The following is a 24261-nucleotide window of genomic DNA, read 5'->3' on the forward strand; positions in this document are numbered from 1 at the left end:
TGCCTGAGGCTAGACCCAGGAATTAAAACAATGACTTGGTGCTAACTCCAAAGAAACGTCTTCATGGCACAAGTACACTCTACTTACAATGTTGAATAGTGGGAAAATCCCAATTGCAACTACACGACTCATTTTGTGCACCATAAAGGGACCATGACAGCAAATTTTCGAGCTTGAATTATGTAGTGCACATTAAACTTTGCACATCACAAGGCAAGCTGGCAAAATTTCAGCACATTCGGTGCAGTAGAAAATTTGCATTTGATTTTTTTTTTTATATTACAGTTGAACCGTACAGCATTCTGGCAACACAGCTGCTGACAAAATGAAACTGCAACCCCAGCAAAGGCTCCCTTGGAGTTGCCATGATTTTCCATTGTGCCATGATACGCATGTGCCATGAGTGCCATTGGAATGCCGTGGTTTTATGCACTGTGAGCACGGGAAGCGACCGCAGGAGCCGGAAACATGTCATGGTAGCCATGCGCCGTTTTGTTTTTGCATGTGCGTCTCCATGGTCAGACCAATATAGTTTCTGCAAGTGTTTCTATGGTTTGTGCAGCTTTTATTGAGCAAATTCAACGGCAAAACCCTCGCTGGGTGCCAGAGCACCCCAGAGCAAGACATTCTATGTGTTTTCAGACTGCTTCAAAGCAGATGACACAGCGGTTACCCCGCATTTCATGACGTCGCACAATCCATACCAAAATAGCAGTTGCTGTCAGTAGGAGGGGCTTAAAGGTGGCAATTTCAAATGAAAATTTCTAGGTGGAATATGAGCTCAGCTTTTTTTTTTTTTTTTGCATGTCTAACCCCTAATACACCCTTTATTCTCAGTTACAATAATAAACTGATAATAGTTGCATGACTGTGTCATGGCCCCTTTAAATATGTTATGTATTAGACAATACAGTGATACCTGTTTTGTTTCCTTTTACACCTTTGTGGCCTATTTGTGGAATATTTGAGAGAAACAAAATATGATGCTTACGCAATGTATCTTTCCTAAAATAAGAAATCAAGCTTATATACACTGAAACATGCATCTAATACTGTTCACAATTAGGCATCCAAATAACTTAGGGGCTTCTAAGTGATAAACGACTGCTTTGAATTAGCTGGAGCTTCATGGCAGTGACAGCACTGAAACAAAGGAACAGCATGCCGAAAACCGAAGAGCCGGCAGCCCTAGGGTGCATGAATACACACAACGCATAATAAATTAAGAATATACGGGAAAGGAAGATCCATATTTATTTTGTTACAATATAAAAAAAGTAAGTGGCCTATCGAAATGCAGTTTCTACCAAACTTGAACATGAGAAGACTTGGATTGGCAGTAGTAGAAAGAGTGTCTTTTGGTGAAGTGATTGTCGAAACCAAAACAGGTGCATTATTTTCTGCCGCAGATTAGTACCTATGTCACAGCAGATAAACTAAGAAAAACAGGAGCCAGGTGTGAAGAACTGTGGCAACTATCAATAAGCCTCGAGTAAGCACAACCTAGCAACCTAGTGATATTGCATGAAAACATGTCATGACAGGTAGATGAATTGAGAACTATCATGGTGACAAGCAAGAGTGTCACCGAGCTGTCAGCCTGTTACTCTATTCTGAACCAAAGAACAGGAATGCTGTTTCTTTGACGCAGCCTGGGCTGGTAAACAGAGATTCCTTTGCCTGGAGGTTTATCATCAATTACTAATTACTGGCGAATTATGGTGATGATGTGGACAGAGCGCCAATCGAACCACTAACAATGCCTGAAAAGGAATGAAATGTAATAGAATCACTAGATTATCCTGGCCTCACCTCACGATTTTGCCTCCGAAGAGCACTCTTTCGTAGTAGGTCATCCAGGCCAACCTGAAGAAAACACGTGAAGAGGAGGTGGCGAATTGCAGCACGTAAGGCACCGTCGAACCAAGGCAATATGCATCACAAGTATTTGGATCAGGAATATGCATCCATGCGCATACAGTGCATTCACATATCTAAGACACGGCACAGCCTTCAAAACAGTGTTGCGCAAAGCAGCATTGAGCAAACTTGTGTACTTTGAATAATACATGCAAGGTCCCTGAATAAATAGCGGCCTGAAATAATACAGAATGCAAGAGCAACCACACTATGCAATACACGTAACCTGCATACATTTCCGTTGGCGCTATTTTTGATCGGCTGTTGCTGCATAATTCTGCCACCTGTACAACACGAGGGAAAGCTTTCAAAAGCGCTGCAAGTGCAAAAATTTAATTTAGCAGCTATGTGCTAGGGCTGTGTTGGTCACTTCGTGTGTAGCCATGGGCCGGTATTTTGTAGCGATGCGTTATGCTTCATTCTATACTAGTCTTATCATCCACCGCTCACGGCCGGCTGATCCCGTTGATAACGTGTGCGGACCGTCACTCTGACCACTCACCAAGCGCGATAAGCGCGAACCGGCATTAGCATCGGAAAGGCATCGCTACAAAATACAGGCCATGCTTAGCAAAGAATAAGAAGCGCAATCACACTAGCCTGAATACATGAAACACATGAGCCTGATTTGCGAGCCTGAACTGACAACTGTAATTTTATACAAATGTGTAGGCGACGCTACGAAATGTATGAATTCACAACGGCGGAGCTCCTATGCAAACGACAGTCATGCCGAGAAGACGAATCGAGGCAGACACACAAGCAGCCCCTTAGGGCAATTATTCACGTTTCCAAACTATTTCGTACAGTCGTCGATGACTGAGCCGTCAACCTTTCTATGAGTCAGTGCATAAGTGTAACTTTTGTCATTTAGACGAAGTCAGGCATGGGCTTCAAGTTAAGATGCATTTATGAATGCGGGGATTAGTCTAACACAGCCTGCGGTACAGCCACAGAAAATGATCGAGCTAGCAGTCGGGAACACCCGAGTACCAATGACACAAAGGCAATGCATTCTTAGTCCGGATGATCCGTACAAAGCGCGGGACAAAGTCAGGCATGCACAGATCATTTGTTACCGCTCACCTTTTTGCTCGCACCTCCCAGTGATTGCTGCGGCCTTTTCCTGAATTCTCCCTCGAAGCTGTACATCGTGCGTCGTTGGGATAAGACGGGCGCCTCAGGCGTAGGTTGACATTAGCGGCAATCGACTACTGCGGTTAAAAGGCGTCAGCCATCTCTCATCGCGAGGCTCAGTCGCCTACTGTGTCCGCACGCTAGGCTCAAATAACGGCTAAGAGACGAAACGCACTTAAAATCTGAGACGACAAGCAGGCACGGTTCCTTCTTCCTTCAAGAACGCGACGGCGCGAGCTCCATACTCGTGCTTCGACGGCGCGAGCATCGTACTACCTAGATTTCGTCGAGGACCACTCGGCCTTGGCTAAAGAGATTGTTATACACCGCTAAATGGCTATATTTTGCCGCTTGTCCTAGATCCGTGCACCTGATCTTCCTTAGCAATAACTCCCCTTCTAAAATACCGTGAGCTCAGTCGCGGCAACGGTAAAACAAACGATGCGCTGGAAAGCGATTTTTCATAGCGAACATCAAGAACACAGATCGTTTGTGGACTGCCGCAAACAAGCATGCGTGCAAGTCACTGAACCATCGAGCCAGTAATCCAGCCAAGACAAGCGATAAGCCGGAACAAGTTTCAACAAGCACAAGCCAAGTATGAGCACGAGCCAAACGCTTGAGCGTCTGTCGCCTAGCGTCTGTGAAGCTGTGCGGTTTATTGTATGCTTGTTATGCAGTTTCTACAACGGCGCGTATTTTTCAGACGTCTCCCGGCTGTTTCGCCCCACTGCCGAGACCGAAACGACACGGTGTCAAGTTTTTGTGTTCTGCGAGCAGCGCCAAATGTTCACCTCACGCGATACCGATTCGAAGCTGCTCCACCCTTGCAATCTGTGAGATGCCGGTTGTGGACGGACGCTTCAAACCGTGCTGCTGATTGACTTGATGTGTCTTTGAGTCATTGCGATTGAACGACGAGTGATAGCAGTGAGAAAATGTCTTCGAAAGCAGGTGGTATCATCCGAAGTGTCTGAAAAGCAGTGAAATCAGAAGTATTGCACTGGCGCTGGGTGATCTGCGGGCCTCACCACGATGCTTGATCATCGCGTTGAGTGCGGCATCGTGTCACGAGTCGCCTTCAAGGCGTCTCAAAGGGAGCGACGGCTTCAGAGCATCCAGCTGAGCCGTCACCAGGATCTTGAACCTTTCCACGGTTCGGGAGTCAACTGTCTGTCGCTGGATCCCGTTGAAGGGCGATTGTGAGCTGGCTTTAATCTTTCCCTGCCTTCCCAGAAGCGTGCGTTATAAAACTAGACAGAAGAAATTTAATCTTCTAAAATTTATTGATTGCCACATGCGTTAGTAGTGCTGGCAGAGTGCTCTGGTTATGTACTCCTTAAAGCTATTGCTATGCTGTCACAGCAGCTGCCATTCATTCAGGAAAGCTTCTCGTTCATGCGAAGGCACATTCAGAACCATTTTATTGAAAGAGATGTCCTTTATTATGCAAGACACTCCACACTTTTTTTATAAAAAGTGTTTCAAGGGCCTTCGAATTGCTGTGTTTACAGTGAAATCCTAAATCATTGCTCAGTGAGCATAATTCTTTATAACAAGGGTGGCCAATGTCTTGCCTTAAGAGAAGGAAACATTGGTAAGCCAAGCATGAAGAAATAGTGACACTGCATTGATTTTCATTGGTTTGTTGCATACAAAAGGAGTTCACTGTAAGAAGGGGATCTTTAATTTAGGCCTTCAATTAAAAAAAAAATGCTTGAAAATTGCGAAATAACAACAACTTCAAAAATCAAGTTTTCAACGCTCTAGCTTAGCAATGAATTAGGATACCACGATTTTGTAAACAGCACCTAATAACACATCTAAACAGAAAAAATTGTTGTATCCCACACCGTTGTGAAATATAGCACCAATTTGTGAGTAGGACTTTTGCAAAACCCTCGTAAACATTTTAACAATTTTATGTAACTCTAAAATTGTATATCAAATTTGTCCGCTTTACCTTGTGAGGACGCCTGACTTTCACGCGTCCCTTGGTGTTGTTTTCCCTGCATGGCTCCCATCTCCTGTGATCCGGCTTTGTCGCGTGGCTTTGCAATGGTGGCGGTCGGTGTGGTTGCAGGCTAGTACGAGAGATGACGCGAGTATTGCGCTGCTAACGCCACCTAACGGCGAGGTTACTCGGGCGCAAAAGGGAGTAGGCTGTTCCTCTTGGGCTTGGGGTCGGCAAGCGGCACGAACCGTCCGCGCGTGCGCTGATTCATGCTTCGCAAGACCGTCCTGAGAAAGGTTTAGGAGCACAACACCAGAATGGACGAACCTGAACGTTCTAACGCACCGCCGTTCGCGTGACTGTACACGCGAACGATTAGGCGTTGGTGTCCGGCATGGGGGCGAACATATTCACTCGCCATCCGGTAGCGGTGAGTCTTGCTTCCTTGATTTGTTGCGCGCCTGTCGGCATGTTCGGTCAATAGTAATTCGACTAGCAGGCGTTAGTATATGGAAGGTGCAAAAATGCCCTTGTGATTGTTTGCATTAATGTGTTGTTGTTTCTTTGTCCCAAGGGCACATGGAAAAACCCCACAACCTGCTCTAACGGATGCAGTTTACAGAACAGAATTATCTGTTCTTTTGTTTTTTTTTTCAGAGTTATAGACCTTTTTCGCAAACTTGCTGATTTTCGGCAATTTCTGTTAAAAGTAGAGCGTCCTAAACTAAAATCCTGCTGCGTAGAGTTGCTATAGAATTTAACTTTCTCTCTGAAATGCAACATATTTTATTCGAATTGGTCTGGGAGTTGTCGCACAAAAGCATTAATACGTTTTATGTGCATTTGAATTGGGAAATCGGGTATTGGCCCCGAGATAAAGCTACATCTTAAGGGCTGGAATCGGCTTGTATTTAGCTTTCGGGAGCAAGCCACTTGGGTCCAAGCGAGAACTAAGCAAGATACAGGTTTTGATGCCACTTGCTTTCTCCTAATCCAAAAAAAAACTCTGTGCTTACAGTTCTGTGCAGCCCAGATAAGAAAATGTTGACGTTGTTGAAATTTGCATACGCAGCCTCCTTTCGGGTGGTGCTGATGGGGGCCTCTGCATCCACGACCTATACTCTGATCTCGGCAAAATAAAGCGCACATGCAAGGCCATCTGCAAACTAACCAAGTGAGTGACTCTGATCTCCCTGTTATTTTTTGAAGTACTTTAACAAGGCTAATCTATCCTGTTTCATAGAATGGCGGTATGTCCAGATTTGTTTTGAATGGTTACCCTTCAAAGTTGGCCTATGGCTATGGTCATTGTGCTGCCGAGCACTAAGGTTGCGGGTTCAATTCCCAGCCATGGTGGTCGCATTTTGGTGGGGGCAAAATGCAACAACAATTATGTGTTTAGATTTCGGTGCCCGTTAAAGAATCCCGGGTGGTCAAACTCAATCTGGCAGTGACTGGGCAGTAATGTCACTTTGCATCAATGCATTCAGGTGCATGGTCTAGGTGGTCAAGATTTGTCAGCTGTCCACTGTGACATTTCCTACGGCCTCGGTGTATCTTTGGGCTGTAAATCTCGTCAGTGATATTGCTCTTCATGCTTGTGCTGTACCACTTGCAGCGCATTTCTTTATAACAATGTGTTACCACTGAAATGTCCCATGCAGGCACGAGGCACACATCTTCTCGGTCTCGTCGGTGCACTGGTACCCTTGCGACACTGGCCTCTTCACATCTTCGGGCATGGACGGCACCCTTCGGATATGGGACACCAATGCGATGCAGCAGGTCGACTCTGTACGCCTTGGTGAACTCATCTTCTGCCACCATGTTGAAACAGCACAACCTAATGTGTTGGCTGGTGAGTCCCACTTTAGAAAATTAGAATAGACAGCTGGGCACAATGAAAGGAGAAGAGAGATGACATTAGCTCATCACAAAGTGTACTTGCGCTCTTCAGGGCATTAAATTTCCGTAAACAAAATCGGGGAGGCCAAGCTAGTTGTCACTGCGCTGTATACATGGCAAGCCCTAGGAGCTAACATTTGTCACCACAGTCGCTCCACTGTTAATACATGATTTGATTTCTTTGAGAATGTTGTGGCACGTGGTTTCTTGTACTTGTGGAAAAAAAAAAAAACCACTCAAGAACTCCTGGCTGTCACTTAGGCGGAACCATTTGCCTGTCCCACAAACTCGCAGGGCCTTTCAAGTAAGTTCTTTGACTGACTGACTGACTCCTAGTGGTCACTCTAACATGCATGCTTTTATGCATATATAAGTTGCACCATTGTGTAAGACTCACCGACGAATATTTTTGGGAAAGAACTGCAACTTATAGTCCACAAAATTCAATAATTAGGCGGAGGATGATGCTTAACAGTAGACTGCTTTTATACAATGAACTCTTTAGCTAGATTCTCTGATAAGCTGAACTGATGAAAGAGCTGCGTTTAGCTTATCTTATGTTCAGTGTAATTCTGTATAGCTAAACTTCAGCAATACAAGCAGATTTCTAAAGGCTCTTTATGCCTGTGTTGAAGGCAGTCTGCTGTGCGTGTGGCAGTGGGGCAAGCAAAAATAAAAAGTAGGACAGATTGTAGCATTCTTTATGATCATTAGTTGGCAGTAATGTCTTGTGCAGAACCATGCAATGTCAGTGCATAGTACCGCACAGTCCAGTAATCTATGCTTTGATAGAATCTGTCTTGCAACTTGAGCAGGAAGTTGTTTCGCACTTTTCTGCTTGGCCTTTTGAGTCTTGAGTTGCATGTTTACAGGACGTCTAAGTTGTTTTCTGCAGTGTCTTCCGTGATTTTATTTGTATGAAGCGCGCCGTCTGCGGTGGGTTAGGTTTCTCTTGTTTATCAGATTTAACTTGTGTTGAGCTCATTAAATGTGATTCAGCATCTCTAGCGGACTCATTAGTGTCCTCATTTCTTGTCTCATTTCTCTTCCCATTCATACTAAACGTTTTGTCTTCCTTTCTTCTGCCCTTACGATTATCCCCTCCTTTTTGAGGCAGGCAGGTAACATGCCCTGCTGGAAGCAGTTGCCAGCCTGTTTCAGATTCCTTTCTTTGTTTTTCGCTCATCCTTTCTTCTTCTCCGACAAAACTTGCAATCATTGTTTTGGTGAAAGAAGCATGCACATGGTCCTGCTTTTTTTCAGTGGGATACAAGAAGCCCTGGATAGTGCTGGCCGACATGCGAACGGGCAGCTCGTGCCAGCAGCTGCGGGGTCACATGGGCAGCGTGCTTGCAGTCCGCTGGAGTCCTCATACGCCGGGACTTTTGGCCTCTGGATCCCGAGATGGTTCGGTACGCTCGTCCACTTCCCATTCGGTACTTTCCCCATCACTAGCATTGTGGCAAGCAGGCCCCTTTTAATTTGGGAATTCTCGTAAAATCACGTAAGCATATAACTGAATTCTCTTGGTTCGAGATAACCAAACACTATAAATTGGGAAGGGCCCGTTTCCCCCCAGCACACTCCTCGCTAAGTAGACGGCAAGCGACAGCATGGCGCTTGTTGCAAACAGAAACATATCCGAACCCGGTGGCCTACCACCGTTACTATCCAGAACTTTACACCGATAGATGCGGATTCTGTCAAGACAGGGCGGACTTACAACATATGGTTTGGGCTTGTCCTGGGACACCTGCACAGAATAAAACGCACTATACCAGAGAGCAGTGGGAGACCGCGCTGCTCAGCTCTGCACCGGAAGACCAACTTAAGGCAATCCAGCAGGCCGAAGATGCTGCCAGAGCCCAAGGGCTCGAGGCCGTCATCTAGGTAGAGAGACCTAGGTCTCACAAATCTGCTACACAAATAAAGTTTATTCCTCCTCCTCCTCTCTTCGTTACAAGAGGTGTGTTGCTGAATGAGGAAGCTGGCATTCACCTGGATATGGCATGAAGCTAAAAGAAACATGCACACATTCCTTTATAGCTTAGTCAGGGCGCGCACAGGCCCTTGAAATTGCAAAGTATGTTTTCAAGGCCCTCAGTATGTGCACCAAATGTGTGGAACAGTTGCGCCTATGCATGGTAAACGAGTCAATATATTTTTTTCAACTGAGGGGGGCCCATACATTTTTTTTTTTGTAACTTTCTGCTAACAATCACCGACCAATAATTCGAGACTACAGGGACCGCCTGAAAGTTCCAATAATTGGGAGTCCAAAATATCAGATTTACCAGGAAATACGGTAAGGGAAATTCATTCAAGGGGCGAAAAAGAAAGAACAGGTGTACCAAGTGTTGATGCTAAAAAAGACAAGGTCGGCATGCATGGTGATTTAAATGATTCGATGAATTAATGATGATTATATTTCTCTTTCTGTCCCTTTTTCACTCATTTCCTATCTTATTCGTATTATATTTCACACGCAGTCGCGTCGACCTTGTCTTTGGCATTGACACTATGTTGACTCTTTCTTTTCTTTCATCAAGAGGCCAGGTGGGCTGATCCTGAAGATGTGCAGTCTGTGGTGAAATCTGCTTAATTTTCGGCTATATTAGTGCTAATTACACCTGTACAATTAATTTAGCTCCTCTTCGACTGATTCTCGCTTTTCGTGGGCACTGCCGTAGCCGCCTTCCAAACGTCATTGCTTCGTGCAAGCCCTGCTTAGTCCAAGCAAACTCGCTCCACTTCCCAAAAGTTTGCCGTATGGTGCTTTGCCTCAACGTGTCTCTATATGTAGTGGTGCACTCTTTACTGGGGTATAGTGCAATCTGGTTAATTTTAGATTGCATTAGCACTAATTACACCCGCACTGATATTTTACCCGCTCTGCAACTAACTCTCGCTCCTTGTCTTGTTGAGACCGACATTTTGATACCTCTTGCGACTCGCTACGACACTCTGCAGGCGCAAAAGGGCCACCTTTTTTTATAGAAGTGATTACAAGATACCCAGATACACCAAACCTGCGGGAAGCGAGCTATAAAGACCTTGTCTTCAAAAGTGCGTCATATCTTCAAATGATCGCTATTGCGAGATCCCCTATGATTGGCACTGCGCCAAGCATGCTCTCTTATCACAGAGCTGAAAATGCTGTTTCCCATCAACGCATCCACTGCAAGTCATGCGAAATACCGCAAAAATGAAAATATCTTTGACAACGATAACTCTAGAATGCGTCTCATGCATGTGAACATGCTTGTTAACCAGTCAGCCCATATTTTCACCATTGTTATGCTGCTGCTATAGGGAGGCAAAAGTACAGCCTCTGCATGCATCACATGTTCATCCCCTGGCAGCATAACAGAAGTCAACCGCGCTGCCGAATGATTGCAGGATTCGCAACAGCCATTGCCTAACATTTCCTTCGCTTAATCGCTGCCCTTGTCGGTGCAGACATCGACGTTGAAGTTGGCACTACTTGAAACTTGTTGTTCAAAGCTGTGGTACAAACTGTAAGCTTTATTTCTCGCGTGCTATTTTCATTGTTTTTGATCGTGTGGTATATACGAAGAGGAGGAACAACACGCTATGCTAGGTTAAAGGGAAAATGATACATCCACACAATCGTAGCAATTGCTATGATTGGGTGGATGTCTCACTTTCCCTTTCATTACTTCTCTCCACCTAGCGGGTTTCCACTGAACTATTATGTCAAACACTATGCTAGGTAGTGAAAACTTGACGATAACACTCACCCAGCAAAAAGGGCGAAGCTCAAGAAGCCACTTTTTTTTTTCTCATTACAATGAAGATTGGCCTTAAGCGTAATGTTTGGTGTCTCTTATATATTTATTCCTTGTTATTTTATTCATTGCCTCTAGATTTGCCACAAGAACATTATTGTAGAGGGGTACAATAAAAAGTATGCATTAAATGATGCATGCTGTATGTGCTGTAAGGCCTCTGTTGTGTATGAATTCAAGCTGTGTTTTGTGTTATCTATTGTCATGTACCCAGCGATCATAGCTTGTCATGGCAGTTCAGCAGTAGCCAGCTTGCAGTAGGAGACAGGAGCATTCTGCTTGCAAACCTTGACAAGTCCATACTAAGCGGTGGATGTCTGTCCGTAAATGGAATGGGACAGTATGGACATTGTGGCCAGTACCAAGTACAGGTGATAGCCAGTGGGCCGCCCCAGTACCAGACCGCCAAGTTAAACTTCCTCCACCCAAGTAAGGTGAGAGGGGAGGAAGCAGGCATGTGGTGGGCAGGGTTCTCTCCAAAAATTTTTGAGGGGTGGACATGCTATTGGGGAGAGTGGGAGTTGGGGTTACACATGAAACTAAGCCTTTTTTTTTCCCCGATACGACTGTTATGCCATTTTGAATTGTGCATTCACTGATTTTGCATTTGATTGCGATAGCAATTATATGGACACTCTAAGTGCATTTCTGCTGTCGCCGTGATGCTCCGTATAAAGTCCAAGGGCGATAACACTGTTGCCGCGCGCTGTATGCTGAATGTACGTGTGAAAGCGTGAGGGGAATGTGCGAGTGAATGTGCGTGAGGGGAGCTGACGATTGCGGCGCAATCTGGCATGCGCAAGAGAAGGAAGCCGACAGGAAACATGCCGTCTTCGGTCGCGCAAAAGGCCATGGGGGTATTAGAGGGAAGGGGGGGGGGGTGGTGGCGTTGTTCTTCGACAGCAACTGCATATTTCGCAACCGCGCGCATGAGGAACCGCGCACATTGCTCAGTTTGCGTTGAAGCAATAGACAGCATGAAGGTCACTTCGCTCACTGCTGCTGCCGTGCTTCCCAACGCCAGCGTTTTGACAGCGAGTGTCCGCGGGCATCGAGTGTGATGTGTTCATGTTTGCCTGTGCACGCTGACACCATGCGTGTAAATTTAGTTAGTAAGCAAATATTTCCAAGTTTATACAGCTTAAATTTTCAAGTACTTCAAGTACTTCAATTTTATCCGGTCTCCTAAACTTGGCTTGTTGCATAGTGCAGTCCCTTGTGACATTGTAGTTTTTCTACCAGTCTGAGAGATGTCAGGGAATTTTGTGACGATAGAGAATACCGGGGACAGAGACTCGGAATTCTCGCATTAGCTGTTGTCATTGCACTTGCAGGTAATGCTCTGGGATGTGAGGTGTGCACGCAGTTCCCTGGCCACCCTGCAGGGTCACAAAGGGGGCACCACTGCCATGACTTTCCTGCCTGATGGCATGCAGCTCCTGACCATGGGCCGGGACGGTCGGGTCAAACTGTGGGACGTGGCGAGCCAGACAATGAGCAGGGCGCACTCTGGACTTGCCTGTTGCAAGTGAGCCTAAGAACTTGCCAGTCTTTTGTGCTTTGAACAGTGCAAAGACACAGCTATCCAAAAACAGCCCATGCATTACATGAGGGAGCGGTTCTCTTGTGTGCCTCCTGTTCTTGCATGGCCATACTCTTCTAGTGCTCGTAACGTGAACCTTAACTGACTAGCGAAGCAGTCTGCCTTGTTGCTAATCCTTCCCTATGGTCAATCATGTTTTGTGATTGTCATCATGATATTTTCTTCTTGTTCCTGTTTAATGTAGCCTAGCTACGTTGGCCCCTAAATGTAGCCAGCCGCATAACCTGGTAATATAAATAAATATAGTTAATTTAACTGTTAGGGATGTGCAAATATTCGAAAGTTTCGAATAGCAAATCTAGTGTCCTATTCGATTCGGTCTTCGAATCGAATAGTCACCATTTGTAAATTCGTTTACTTTGCAAATATTTCAAATTACACGTAAAATTGGAGCAAGAGTATGGTAAATTTTATCCCTGCAGAATAGTATAGACATAAAACATAGGAAATTACGTAGTGGAGCGGGCTGTGTTGCTCAGGGCACGCCATACTTTATCAGCTCTATAGCAATCATTCTCTCTGAAGATTTCTGTGCATGTGAAGAAACTGCATTGTTTGTAAGGCGCCATTTCGGCTTTAAACAATTCTCCATAATACGCTATGTCAATAACGTAAGCTTGGTAAAGTTAAGAATATGTACTAGGATGTGAACATTGTTCTGTATTAATTGTGATAATGGCTGTTGACCGTTTCAAGCTGGCGCCACAAAATGGCATCAGTCTTAAAGTATTCACATTTGGTATTCCTTGAGCCCTCCCAATGCTGGTCCGGTCTTGACTTTTCTGTTCTCAGATGCTGGCTGAGATGACAGAGTGTATACCCTGCTGCTTGACATTCACTCCTTCTCTCAGGTCGCCCACGCAGATGTCCGCAACTCAGGAGGTGGCACTGCTCCCATCCGGCCACTGCCTGCTAGTCATGGACTTGGTACGAAAACAGCCCCTGCGGGCACTGAGTGGGGCTCACTTTGGACAGGCCAACTGTGTGCTGCTCTGCAGCGACACCCTGGAGGCGTTCAGTGGCGCAAATGACCGCACAATCCTGTGGTGGACGTCGTGTGGCGACCGGGAGCGTGCCCTGAATGCCTATCAGGATGGCATGCCGGACTCGTGGAGTGATGAAGGCGAACCTTTCTGAGGGGGTGTGTGCATTTGGAACAGAGTTCGTGCAGGAAATGACACAACCGGCCTTATAAAGCTCTTGGTGCATGGTGTCGGGCTCGAGATGGAAACACGAAGCAGCAAACTGTTAAATTTGTCAACTCCTCAGCGCAGAAAGTCCTTGCATATATGCAAGAATGGATGAGGTCCTTGAGAATAATTTTGACAGGATGCTGGCAAACTTTTGCAAGGCTGCGATGAAAATTTTTTATAAGAAGAGGCATCGCGGAGTGCAACATACATGATCTGATAAGTTCTTACATTAGTTTGCAGTTTGTGAGGTGACGTGCCAACAAAGGCCTCCAGGAGTGTGTTTGGCATCCTTCACACCATGCTATAAATTTTCTTTAACACTTGCATGATAGTGATGACCGGTTTGTGAGTGTTTCAGGGCTGAACTTCAGGACGGAACTTCAGCATTTGAAATGATGAAGTGTTTGTCTAGAAATGAACACATTAAACGAAAAAAAAAAAAACTTTAATAGCAAGAAATGAGAAACGACCCTAATCCTTGACTTAGGTGTCTGCTAGTGGCACTCACACCTCGGCGTTGGTGTACCCTGGTGTATGGTGGGAAACCAAACTCTGAGGAGCGAGTGAACTGAACTGGCGGGAAACCGCCATGCACAGAGGAACGGGCGAGGGAGCGAAGGCGGGCGCGACACGTAGCTCCCTAGCGGACGGCGCAAGAAAGTGCACCTTATGCAACCTTCCATCGCTGACGGGAGAGCATTTAACGAGCGCCGTCACGCGCGGGTCAGCGACGGAGTAGGTGCGCACCGGGAGAGGGGAAGCCAGAGAGGAGGGAGGCAGGCCTCCACTATGTGTCAGGTGGGGTGTAGCTCTAATTAGCTTGTTTTTATTTTAATTAGGAATGAGCAGGTACACTTGGTTTAATTGTGACGTCACTGATGACGTCACTTCTGGTCTTTGAGTTTCACGGGAACCTGTACTGATGCGGTGGGTATCTAAAGTGTACGATTGTGTGCTTTGGTGTACGGCGATTAGACTTTTTGTAATTGTTCCTAATTATTCCTGACACTTAATTAGCTCTTTACTGTACTAAAGCTGTGCTCTGATGTCATATACATCATCAACCATAAGTAGAACCATCGATATGTACCTGTTTTTATTTCTTTATGATTTATTTTCAATTTTGTCCCACCTATCTGACAAACTGGAAGTCGGTCCCTAACCGGAAGTTGCTGCGCAATAAACGAGTGTCACTCGGTGCTCGTGCCTCTAAAGAAAAGGAAACTTTGCAGCAGGCATTGCAGAGTGCAACCTAGATGATCTGATGAGAAGTTCTTGCATTACATTGCAATTTGTGAGGTGACATGCTAACAAAAGCCTGCAGGAGTGTGTTTGGAATCCTTCTCACCATGCTATAAATATTGTTTAACACTTGTGTGATAGTGAAGACAGGTTTGTGAGTGTTTTAATGCTACCTGGACGGAACTTCAGCATTGGAAATGATGAAGTGTTTGTGTACAACTGACCATAATAAATAAAAAAAAACATTAATACCAAAAAAAGAAAGCTTGCAGCAGGCTTTAAACGTGGCAGTAATGCCAAGAACAATGAACTAGGGCATGATCGGAGATCTTTGTTCGAAACGCGTTCTGTTCAGTTGCTGCAATGTCACGAAGTGGCAGTATGCAAAATTTGCGAGAACGGGAGGGAGAGAGCCAGCCAAGTGGTGAACCACTCCGTAGCTGCAGCCGCCGTTTGGATCCAATCTAATCCACCAGACAGGTCATGCGAAGCTGGTCTCGTAGTGAGCGGATGACCGCTCGAACTTCACATCTCTCATCGCGTTCTGCTCCTAGCAGACGATGTGCTCGTAATCAAAATGATTGACAGGAGCGTGTTATCATTTTGACGTCGCCAAAAATGAACTCCCCGGGTGGTCAACGTCTGGGCAGTTTACCGCTTGCCGATTGGCTGCTCTCTCCGTCCCGTTGTCACCGATGTTGCATACTGCCACTTTGTGACATTGCAGCAGCTGAACAGAACGCGAAACGAAGAAAGATCTCCGATCGCGCCCCTAATCACCATTAATAAATGGTCAAAATATTGTCTCCAAGAGCTCAGGGATGCTTGTGTGAGAACCGGCAATGACAATGTGACTTGTTTGTAAGTGACTGCATTGACAGTGGCCCGGATGAGCATCACAGGCAATAAGGATAGCCCCTTGCGGGACATTGGAGTCTTTGGTTCTTGGTTGGCACCAGGTCAACTCCACATGGAGCTCCCAAGCTCATGTGAACAATAGGTTCTGTGTTAAGTCGCATAAGTGGCTCGGGCTGGTCTTGTCAATGAACGTTAGTTAAGAGAGAGAGAGACCTGCGAGGCATATCCAGAGGACAGTAGCCAGCCAGTCACCTCCTCACTCGTGCAGCTGGAGCCAATTGTCGACAGCCGAAATGGACAGTCCACTAAGTGGACTCTTACAGAATACCCCCCTTGGTCACTTGAAGACCAAGCACAGCCGATTGTCAAGAAAAAATTGGAGGATGCCTAAGCGCCTTTAAGAGTGGAACGCGATAGCGTTATCGGGCCCCATTCACATCGCATTTTTCTTTATTAGTAGGCTTCACTGCATCACACAACGTGAAAAAGCCAGCTTAGAAAAACTAAGCTTACATCGATCCCTTTAAAGTTGGCTTTACTTTTAAACACAAATGCATTGCTGGGAAGACATCTTTACAGGGGCAATATAAGCCATCTTGTATCAAAATGCTAACACCCTAGGACCTTTTGTTTGCGGTTACCCCGAGGTGCGCGTATCCAAAACTCGTTAGGCAGGCAAAGTCCCAGTTTGACCTGCCGAGGAGGCGAGCGCCATCTGGATGGTGTTTTTGCAAGTAACCTACCCAGGCGCACCGCTGTTTTATGGTAGAAATGCTGGAAAAAGGGTTTTAGTTTCCTCGTAACAGAATTAAGTTTTCTTGTACATGCAAATTGCAATCAGACGCTTTCATGTCTGTAGGTCATGGTCAAGTTGTACGTTACGATTTTTCTGACGCATTTTACTTTGATAACTTCAATTAGTTCACTAACAGTTCTGCGTGGTTGGGGTGGCTTAGGATTATTTTCTCGGGCGCCGACGTCGGATTTTCTGCGACACGGGGCGCTTAACGCTCTCGCGTTAAAACACAAGGTGCCAAGTTGCCCCGCTGTCAGTAGATGAGGCGTGCAGTTGTTGCCACATTTCTCGCCGAGGGCTCTAGTGGTTTGGGAGAGTTGTGCCAGTTGCTCTAGGGATAGCGGCGGCGTCTGGCGTTGAGAGTTCATTTTGCTGAACATGTACCGTTGCAGTTGTGTGCAATTTAAAAGAGCGCCACTGTTCGGCAGACATTTATGCATGCTGCCATAACGCCCCAAAACTCTTCTGTGTTACTGTACAACAAATTTCAGGAAAGACACCCAATTCTCTTGAATGCATGTGCGAAAATTTTCTACAAAGGCTTTAACTAACCTTCATAGCTTAAAGGGGCCCTGAAACACTTTTCAACATAATAAAACGTTGCTGATGTGTAGATGAGGCTGCTGCTAACATGTGAGCCAAATATTATTCCACTGAATGAAGCAGGGAACTTAGTGGTTTGTCAAGAACAATGAAATATCACTGTCGTCCTGCAGCTAGCAGCTACGTCTCAGGCAGCAAGGTCCACCAACAGTTATTGTCTGATTTCGTAATTGCAAGAGCATTCTCGATAATACTCAATTCTGATTTTCACTCAATTGCTGATTTCGAGTTAAATGAAAACGACACGTCTGTGATCTCAAAAAGGCCAAAAGAAATATTTCATTGTTTCACTTGTGGTCTATACACACCAATCGCACGTAGCTGCGTCTGATGAGCATGGCCTGTGAGGTCGCACCAACGTGCTGCTTAGCTTAGGTACCAGTGCAAACTCAGCACGGGCTGTAGAGACTGATACGACCACGTCCAGGTGAGGTGGGCTTCACCGCAGGAATTGGGAGACGACGAAGGTGGTCAGCATGGTGATGAAAACAAGAAGAAATGTAGTTTTAATGACTTCTACAAAGCGTTACTTTGTCATGGTCCTGAGCGGTCCTGTTAACATGGGGGTCCGGACGGCCTTAAATAACATCTCCAAGCAAAGCATACAATGGTACTGGCTGTGAAATGGCAGTACTCTAAGTCCGTGCAAATCACCCACTCTGCACTACAAGATAACCAAGCATAATCACCGCACTGGATGATTGTGACTTGTATCCTCAATGCAGGCTCCTGAATGATGCAGAGAAGGCAGAATTCTTTGATTTTTCGAAATATAGTGTTGGCCCAAAAAGCTGTTAAAAATTTGGGTGAACAGAGAAAAGGTACGAAGTTAACTACAAAAGATGACAATTAAAAGCAAAGGCTTTATAGTCTTATTCGCAACGAGCAGGAACATGGGGAAATAGTTTTAGAAGGTGGACACTTTGTTAGGAAAGAATTCGAACTGGGTTATTCACTACGAAAAAAAGGAATAACTTGTAATTTGTGCTACTCACATGCGCGAGATTTGGTTACCTGCGGCATCAACAATGTTAAGGCCCAACCACAAAGAACAAAACTCTGACGTATTTTCGACCGGCTTTCATGCTTTACTAGCCACTTCAAGCCTTGGCATTGTGAGCTGGGCTTTGGCTAGGTGCCCTACTTTGGTGTCGAGCGTGCTGCGTTGCTGTTAACGCCGGCTGGTGCCAAAATTTTCTCGGGAACTTGTTCCTTGTGGTTGAAATATTAATGTGGGCAGGTTCACTTTGTATTATTCGGTTTGCGAACATGGACGTTGTGCTTCTAAGTAGTCACAAATATAACTAATAGTCAAGTATATTACAAAATTTGCTTGCCAATGGTCTGGTACAGCTTTAGCAATCAAAATCTGTACATTGGTCACATCACCTTCCCATGGCAGCAAGTCTGGCCAATACAGAGAACATTCTCGGGTGGTGGAAAGAGAAAGGTCTTGTTACGAGGCATGCTAAACAGCTTCACCACAGATGACACGCATTTGTGCATGTGGACCAACAGGCTAAGAAAATGCTAAACAGCAGTATACTCGCTTGTCACAGTAACATGTTTATATCGTGAGGGCAAGTTGCAGGTATAATTTCTTTTATTGCGATAGCAATTATATGGACACTCAAAGCGGATTTCTGCCGTCGGCGTCGCCGTCGCCGTGAGGTTCCGTATGACGTCAAACGGAGACGAAATCCTCGCCGCGCGCCGTATGCTTTATGTGAGAGTGAAAGAGCGCGCGAGGGACGCGCGCTATCACGGGGAGAGAACGCACGGCGGAGAGCAAACGCGCGTTCTGTGCCATGCTCCCTGAAGGGCTGCAGAATTAAGCGTCTCTTTCCTTCTTTCCAATCACCATATATATATATATATATATATATATATATATATATATAGAGAGAGAGAGAGAGAGAGAGCAAACGCGACTTCTTCCGTCGCGCGAAAGGCCGTGGGGGGACGGGAGGGAGGGGAGGCGACGTTTATAGCTGCGGCACCAAATGCGTATTTATATAAAAACGTTGCGAGGCGAGAAGGCGGTAAAGACTTCAGACGCTGCTCGACGAGTGTCCCGTTCTGATCTCGTCGAAAACCTCCGAGCCGCCCCTTGAGGCACCGGCAACAGTCACCAACGCCGCGCGCTTTCGGTGCGAACGCGGACAAAACGCCGACGGCGTCGACAACAGTTCTGCGCGTTGCTGGTGCTGCTGCATGTCCAAGTTTATACAGCTGATAAAACTACTATCCTTACTCCGTATAGCTCTCTACTAATTTGCTATCGCAATTGATGCTTCGCCTTTCGGGTGAAACTGCGTCATTTTTTTGTGCTCATTAACCACGTCAAGTATTCAACAAATAGGCCTTCAGCAAGTCTGTAATACTCTTTGATCGTGTGCGTATCACTTAGTCTTATCTGAGGCAAGGCATATCTTTGCCTACAATTTTCAAACCCTAGAATCAATCAATCAACTCCATGAAGCTTCACAGCACTACTCACGCATTGCAATAAAACCCGTGGCAGAAGCAGGGCATCATGAAATAAAATGCAAGCGTGCACAGTGAGCGTGTGCATAAGGTGAATGTAACCATTTGCCGCCGTTCCGTACAAGATTCAGTCTCGGAGCGTGAAATTTGGTCAGATCGTGCGACGTTGTTACAAATTTGTCAAACTTCACCGCATGGGCTAAGCGTTGCGAGAAAGCCCTTGGCAGAAGTAAGGCATCGTGAAAACAAATGATTGCACGCATAGTACATTTGTGCATAAGGTGAATGTCACTATTTGCTACTGCTCCGCAGAAGATTCAGCCTCAGGGCATGAAATTCGGCCATATCGTGCAACGTCGATATTAATTTGTCAAACTTCACCTCACTACACAAGCGTTGCGGTAAAGCCCGCGACAAAAGTAGGACAGCGTGAAACCAAATTATTGAATGCACGGTACGTGCGTTTGCTCGTAAGATGAATGTAAGCATTTGCTCCCGCTCCGCACAGGATTCAATCTAGGAGCGTGAAATTCAGCCATATCATCCGACGTTGCAACCATTTTGCCAAGCTTCACCGCAGTGCACAAGCGTTGCGGTAAAGCCCGCGATAGAAGCAAGGCATCGTGAAATCCAAGAATACTACATGCATAGTGCGCTTGTGAATAAGATGAACGTAATCATTTGCTACCGCTCCGCACAAGATTCAGTCTCGGAGCGGGAAATTCGGTCATATCGCGTGACCATGGTTACAAATTTGTGAAACTTCACTGCAATGCCATGAGCGTTGCGTTGAAGCCAGTGGCAGAAGTAGGGCTGCATGAAATCGCATGAATGCGCAGACGGCGCTTTTGCGCGTGACGTGGAACGAAAGCATTCACTGCCGTTCTGCACAAGTATGCTTTCTTAATGCGTCTGTTTCGGGCAGACCAGGTGATGTTGTTACAACCCCGTAAAGCTTCACAACACTACGCAGGCGTTACCGTAAAACACGCAGCAGAAGTAGCTAAGGTTTTACGAATTATCATTTCAGTCTCAAAAATCTGTATTCGCCCATCTCTAGTAAGCTCCATTCAGCAATGAAAAGTGACCGTGCGCTCATGCACTGAAACCTTAGCTTTTTAATTATTATTGCAGTTTAAGTATTGAATAGGCATGTTTGAATAGCAAAATTTTCTCATCGAATGCATACCAATATTCAAGAAACATTACCTTGGAATATCGAATCGAATATTGAATATTCCCACTTTCTAGAATAGTGAAATGAAAAATTCCGTGGAGTCTGGCAACTAAATGCCTGTTTGCATTATTGGACACATGTAATGCCATTAACAACTGGATGTTAGGTATCCTAAAGAAGCTTGCAAATGAGAAATGTTATATATTTTATGCTGGGATACAACTATTTATTCACGGATAGGTACAGAAAAAACGATCGGCCGTGCGCCGGCTTTTGTGGTTGGAATGCGTGTGTCACGCAGCGCGCGGATACCCGAGCGGCGCACGCTTCAGCCCCGGACACTTGAGCTCAGCAGGAGCGCAGTCGCGCTTAGTGTTACTGTATAGGCTCCTAGAGCCAATACAGTAACTCTAGTCGCGATTAAAGCCCCTTGATAATTTTAAAGTACCGCCACTCTTTGTACTCTGTCACCGGCGCGCGACCTGCTCGCCTCCTCCTCGCCTCTCGCGAGTCCCCTCCGCGGCGGACGGTCTTGCGCCCGTTTTCCTGAACGATGATTGGTCGCCCTGCCGTTGCCCTTGAAAACGAGCGGATCTTGCGTTTTGCTTTTTCGTTCGCGCCATTTTCCGCCTTAGCTCGGCTGGCTCGGCGTATAGAGAACGTTGCACGCTTACATCGCACGCTGCTTCGTGCACTGTCTGCTAGCGCTATGCCGTGCTGCTGTGCATATAACTGCAGCAAGAAGCGTGATGATGGTTATGCAGTTTTTACGATACCGCAAGGAAAGCGTGATGACTTGCGCAAGAAGCAGTGGCTGCACAACATTGGCCGAAAGAACTTTGTTCCGACAAAGAACATTGTTGTTTGTGAGGTAAGGCGCCTTTCTTATTGCTCGTATCAAAGCATCCCCTAATGCTGCATTTTTTCAATTCTTCCGGCCTGCTCATTAGCGTTTTTACTGCGGCAATTTGTACGTTGCATAAAAATGCGGTTCTCCTCAGAATGCTGAATATTCTGCTGGGACTCCCTCACCTCGCACGTCGTCAACTGTTATTCAATCGAAAATGCAGCACTATAGATTCTGCTTTCCACTGAACAAATATACCCGAAGATGCGGCCTCTCGATCGCACTTTTCGTGATTGTTAGGATCCGTTGCCTGTTTTACTGAAAATCGAAATAGCAGCTTGTAGAGGAGCTATTTACAGCTTACTTCGATTTGTGTGTCAGTGAATGAATGCAGGGCCTAAAACATTTGTGGCAAATATACCCGTGGTATTGCAGGTGATGAGCGCCAGCTAGTCCACATTTTAAGGCGAGACCCTTAGTTGGATATGTTTCAAGGTGGGCGTTTGAGGTACAGAAAGTAACGTGACCTTATGAAGGCCAGAAGCGAGTCTGATACTGCTTTATCATGTATTAAACGGTGTAGGTTTGTGCCATGGCATAATGCCACTACTGTTGTGTTTTCTTGAGCATGTATGTTTCTCAGCTGCCAACCATACTGCATAGCATATTTCTATACTAGCATTGTTTCTCATTCCGAATATTATATGATATTCTTCTACGTTATCTTTATCTTGTCAAATAACGTTTTTGCGCGTGCGTGAAAATAAAGCATGTTGCTGACCATTCTTTTTGATTTTTGTGTGATAAACGTTTTTCTGATGTCTAATCAGAATCACAACTTCAACTATCCTACTACATAATTTAACGCTATTTCGGTGTGAACTATCAAAATACCTTATCCAGAGGCGTTTATTTTGCCTAAAATATAGAATCCCTTCTCCCCATAGGTATACCGAGCATTTGTTAAAGCTTCATTGACACCGACGCCTGAAGAATAATCTGTAAATACCTTTCCTCAGCTTCTGTTACTGTGGGTGATGAGTGGTTGCCGGAACGCTTCATCGCACTGAAATTGCGCAACTGTCCTATTCAATGCAAAAACCACAGCGCAAAAGCTACTTTGACATTGAGACAAACACCTGGACGGACGATGCACTCGCCAGAAATTCATTATAAGAAGGCACGCTGAATATAATACCTGCGGTGCACATGCGCGCACATGCAAGAAAAAAAAAACTGCCAGACACAGAGCGATGTGCCTCAAGCAATACTAGATCTGGTGCACAAAGTAAAGCAGCATATCATGTGGCAGAAAAAAATATCTGCAGTATAGAACTCGCCTCAAAGCTCTTTTTACATCAGTGTGTGTCATTCATATGGCTTTAAGATGCAACCAACCTCCTCATAAACGTTGCCTTCAGCATTCTCCATGCTGTTATGACCATTTTTCAGAACTTTCTACGCCAATGGGGCGCGCAACTGGCTCAAAATGATGCGCCTCCATCGAATTATGCGGCCCGTCCGCGGGAGCCAAGGCGGAATAGCGTGCCGTGCGCAGTGCGCGCAGCCGGCGGGCGAGGAGAATCGAGGAGGAAAGCGCGGTGGGGAGGAGAGTGTCGCTACTTTCAAATTATCAAGGGGTTTTAGTCGCGATGTTGTTGTGGCGCCATCTTATTGGGGCGGCGATAAGCATACACAGCACTCTTCCTTTCTGAATGAAAGCGGGTCATGTATATTTCGGAGGCTTTCAAATAGTTCGAGAGGGCAGTCTCCACTGCGGGGATGTCACTGGGTGCGTGGTCACAGCTTGTGGTGACTGCAGGGGGTTGTTCCACTTGGTTTGGAGCGCGTGTCGACCGTCGCTTGATACGTGCGGCCCCGGTGTTCATGACTGGGTTAATCCCGACAGTTCATTAAATTATTTATCAATTATTAGTTACGTCTTTGTGTTTCTTAATGAGGTTACACACACGTTTGGCTGCGACGGAGAAAACGACGTCGCTGACGGTATGCCCGCAGTCCGATATGTTGTCGCTTGCGTTCGATGTGTCGAGTTTTCTCGGCGGCGTGGTTAGCAGCATTCGTCTGCCATTGCCGCTTGTGATTCTTCGAAATTGACTTGCTTCAAAATTAAATCTGTCCGTTACGTAAGACAATGAATGGCTCATGCCCCTTAAGCAATGGTTCATGTAAGCGCGGCCTTCCCATTACGACGACAAAAGAGAAGTGAAATTCTACCTGGAATGATGAGCGGCAACGGAGCCAGCTGTGGAAGAAGACGATGATGAACGCGGGAGCAGGGGCACGAGCGAAACCCGAGGGGCGTCAACGAGCAAGCTGCGCAAGAAGACGACGACGATCTAGCCATTGCTGATGATGATAGTTTTATGTACACAGGCGACGGACAGGCGCTTTTTCATTTCGCCTAGCCCCATATAAAGCTTCGCTTTAAAAAATAACTTCGGATGTCCGGCTGCCGCTTGGAGTGCGCATGTTCCTTGAAACCGAAACTATCACCCACCTTCCGGGGGTTAAAACGCCCGCAGCAATGCGGCGATGAGCTGCTACCGCAGCGCATGCGCGCAAGTGCGCGGTGAGCGAGCGCTTTTAACGCGCAAGCTCAGCGCAATCTCTTCGGGCCACCCGAACTGTAGGCGAGCATTCTGCGGGCCAGCCAAGATAGTGCGCGATGCACTCTGGTCTAGCAGCTCCGGCGTGAGATTAGACGCG

At 46.0% G+C, this 24261-nt stretch overlaps 2 protein-coding genes across 3 annotated transcripts in view; one reads left to right on the forward strand and one right to left on the reverse strand.

Moving 5' to 3' along the window:
* LOC119433371 (ubiquitin-protein ligase E3C-like) overlaps positions 1-3545 on the reverse strand; it is a 55122-nt gene extending 51577 nt beyond the window's left edge. Inside the window, 2 exon segments of the mRNA XM_049659384.1 lie at positions 1813-1866; positions 3007-3545. Of these exon segments, the coding sequence (XP_049515341.1) occupies positions 1813-1866; positions 3007-3072 (120 nt within the window). The 5' untranslated portion in view covers positions 3073-3545.
* Positions 3546-3687: 142 nt separating this feature from the next.
* Positions 3688-14993, forward strand: LOC119433372 (DNA excision repair protein ERCC-8). 2 transcript variants are annotated; one of them, XM_049659391.1, is made up of 7 exons: positions 3688-3997; positions 4051-4259; positions 6084-6185; positions 6676-6869; positions 8180-8328; positions 12060-12253; positions 13180-14993. In XM_049659391.1, exons 2-7 carry the CDS (start codon positions 4093-4095, stop codon positions 13463-13465), a joined length of 1092 nt encoding a protein of 363 aa, XP_049515348.1. In that variant the 5' UTR covers positions 3688-3997; positions 4051-4092; the 3' UTR covers positions 13466-14993. The 2 variants fall into 2 exon arrangements, with proteins under 2 accessions (XP_049515348.1, XP_037556468.1); XM_037700540.2 differs by having other exon boundaries at positions 3688-4259.
* The last annotated feature ends 9268 nt before the right edge of the window (positions 14994-24261 follow it).

The sequence above is a fragment of the Dermacentor silvarum genome, chromosome 11 (genome assembly GCF_013339745.2).
Source record: "Dermacentor silvarum isolate Dsil-2018 chromosome 11, BIME_Dsil_1.4, whole genome shotgun sequence".
In the NCBI taxonomy this organism is placed as follows: domain Eukaryota; kingdom Metazoa; phylum Arthropoda; class Arachnida; order Ixodida; family Ixodidae; genus Dermacentor; species Dermacentor silvarum.

Bases quoted from the DNA above. Each gene is read 5' to 3' on its own strand.
- LOC119433372 (XM_037700540.2), top strand. From the start codon at position 4,093: ATGCTTGATCATCGCGTTGAGTGCGGCATCGTGTCACGAGTCGCCTTC. The intron at 4,260-6,083 runs GTGAGCTGGCTT...TTGCATACGCAG, and splicing joins GATCCCGTTGAAGGGCGATT to CCTCCTTTCGGGTGGTGCTG. The intron at 12,254-13,179 runs GTGAGCCTAAGA...TCCTTCTCTCAG, and splicing joins TCTGGACTTGCCTGTTGCAA to GTCGCCCACGCAGATGTCCG.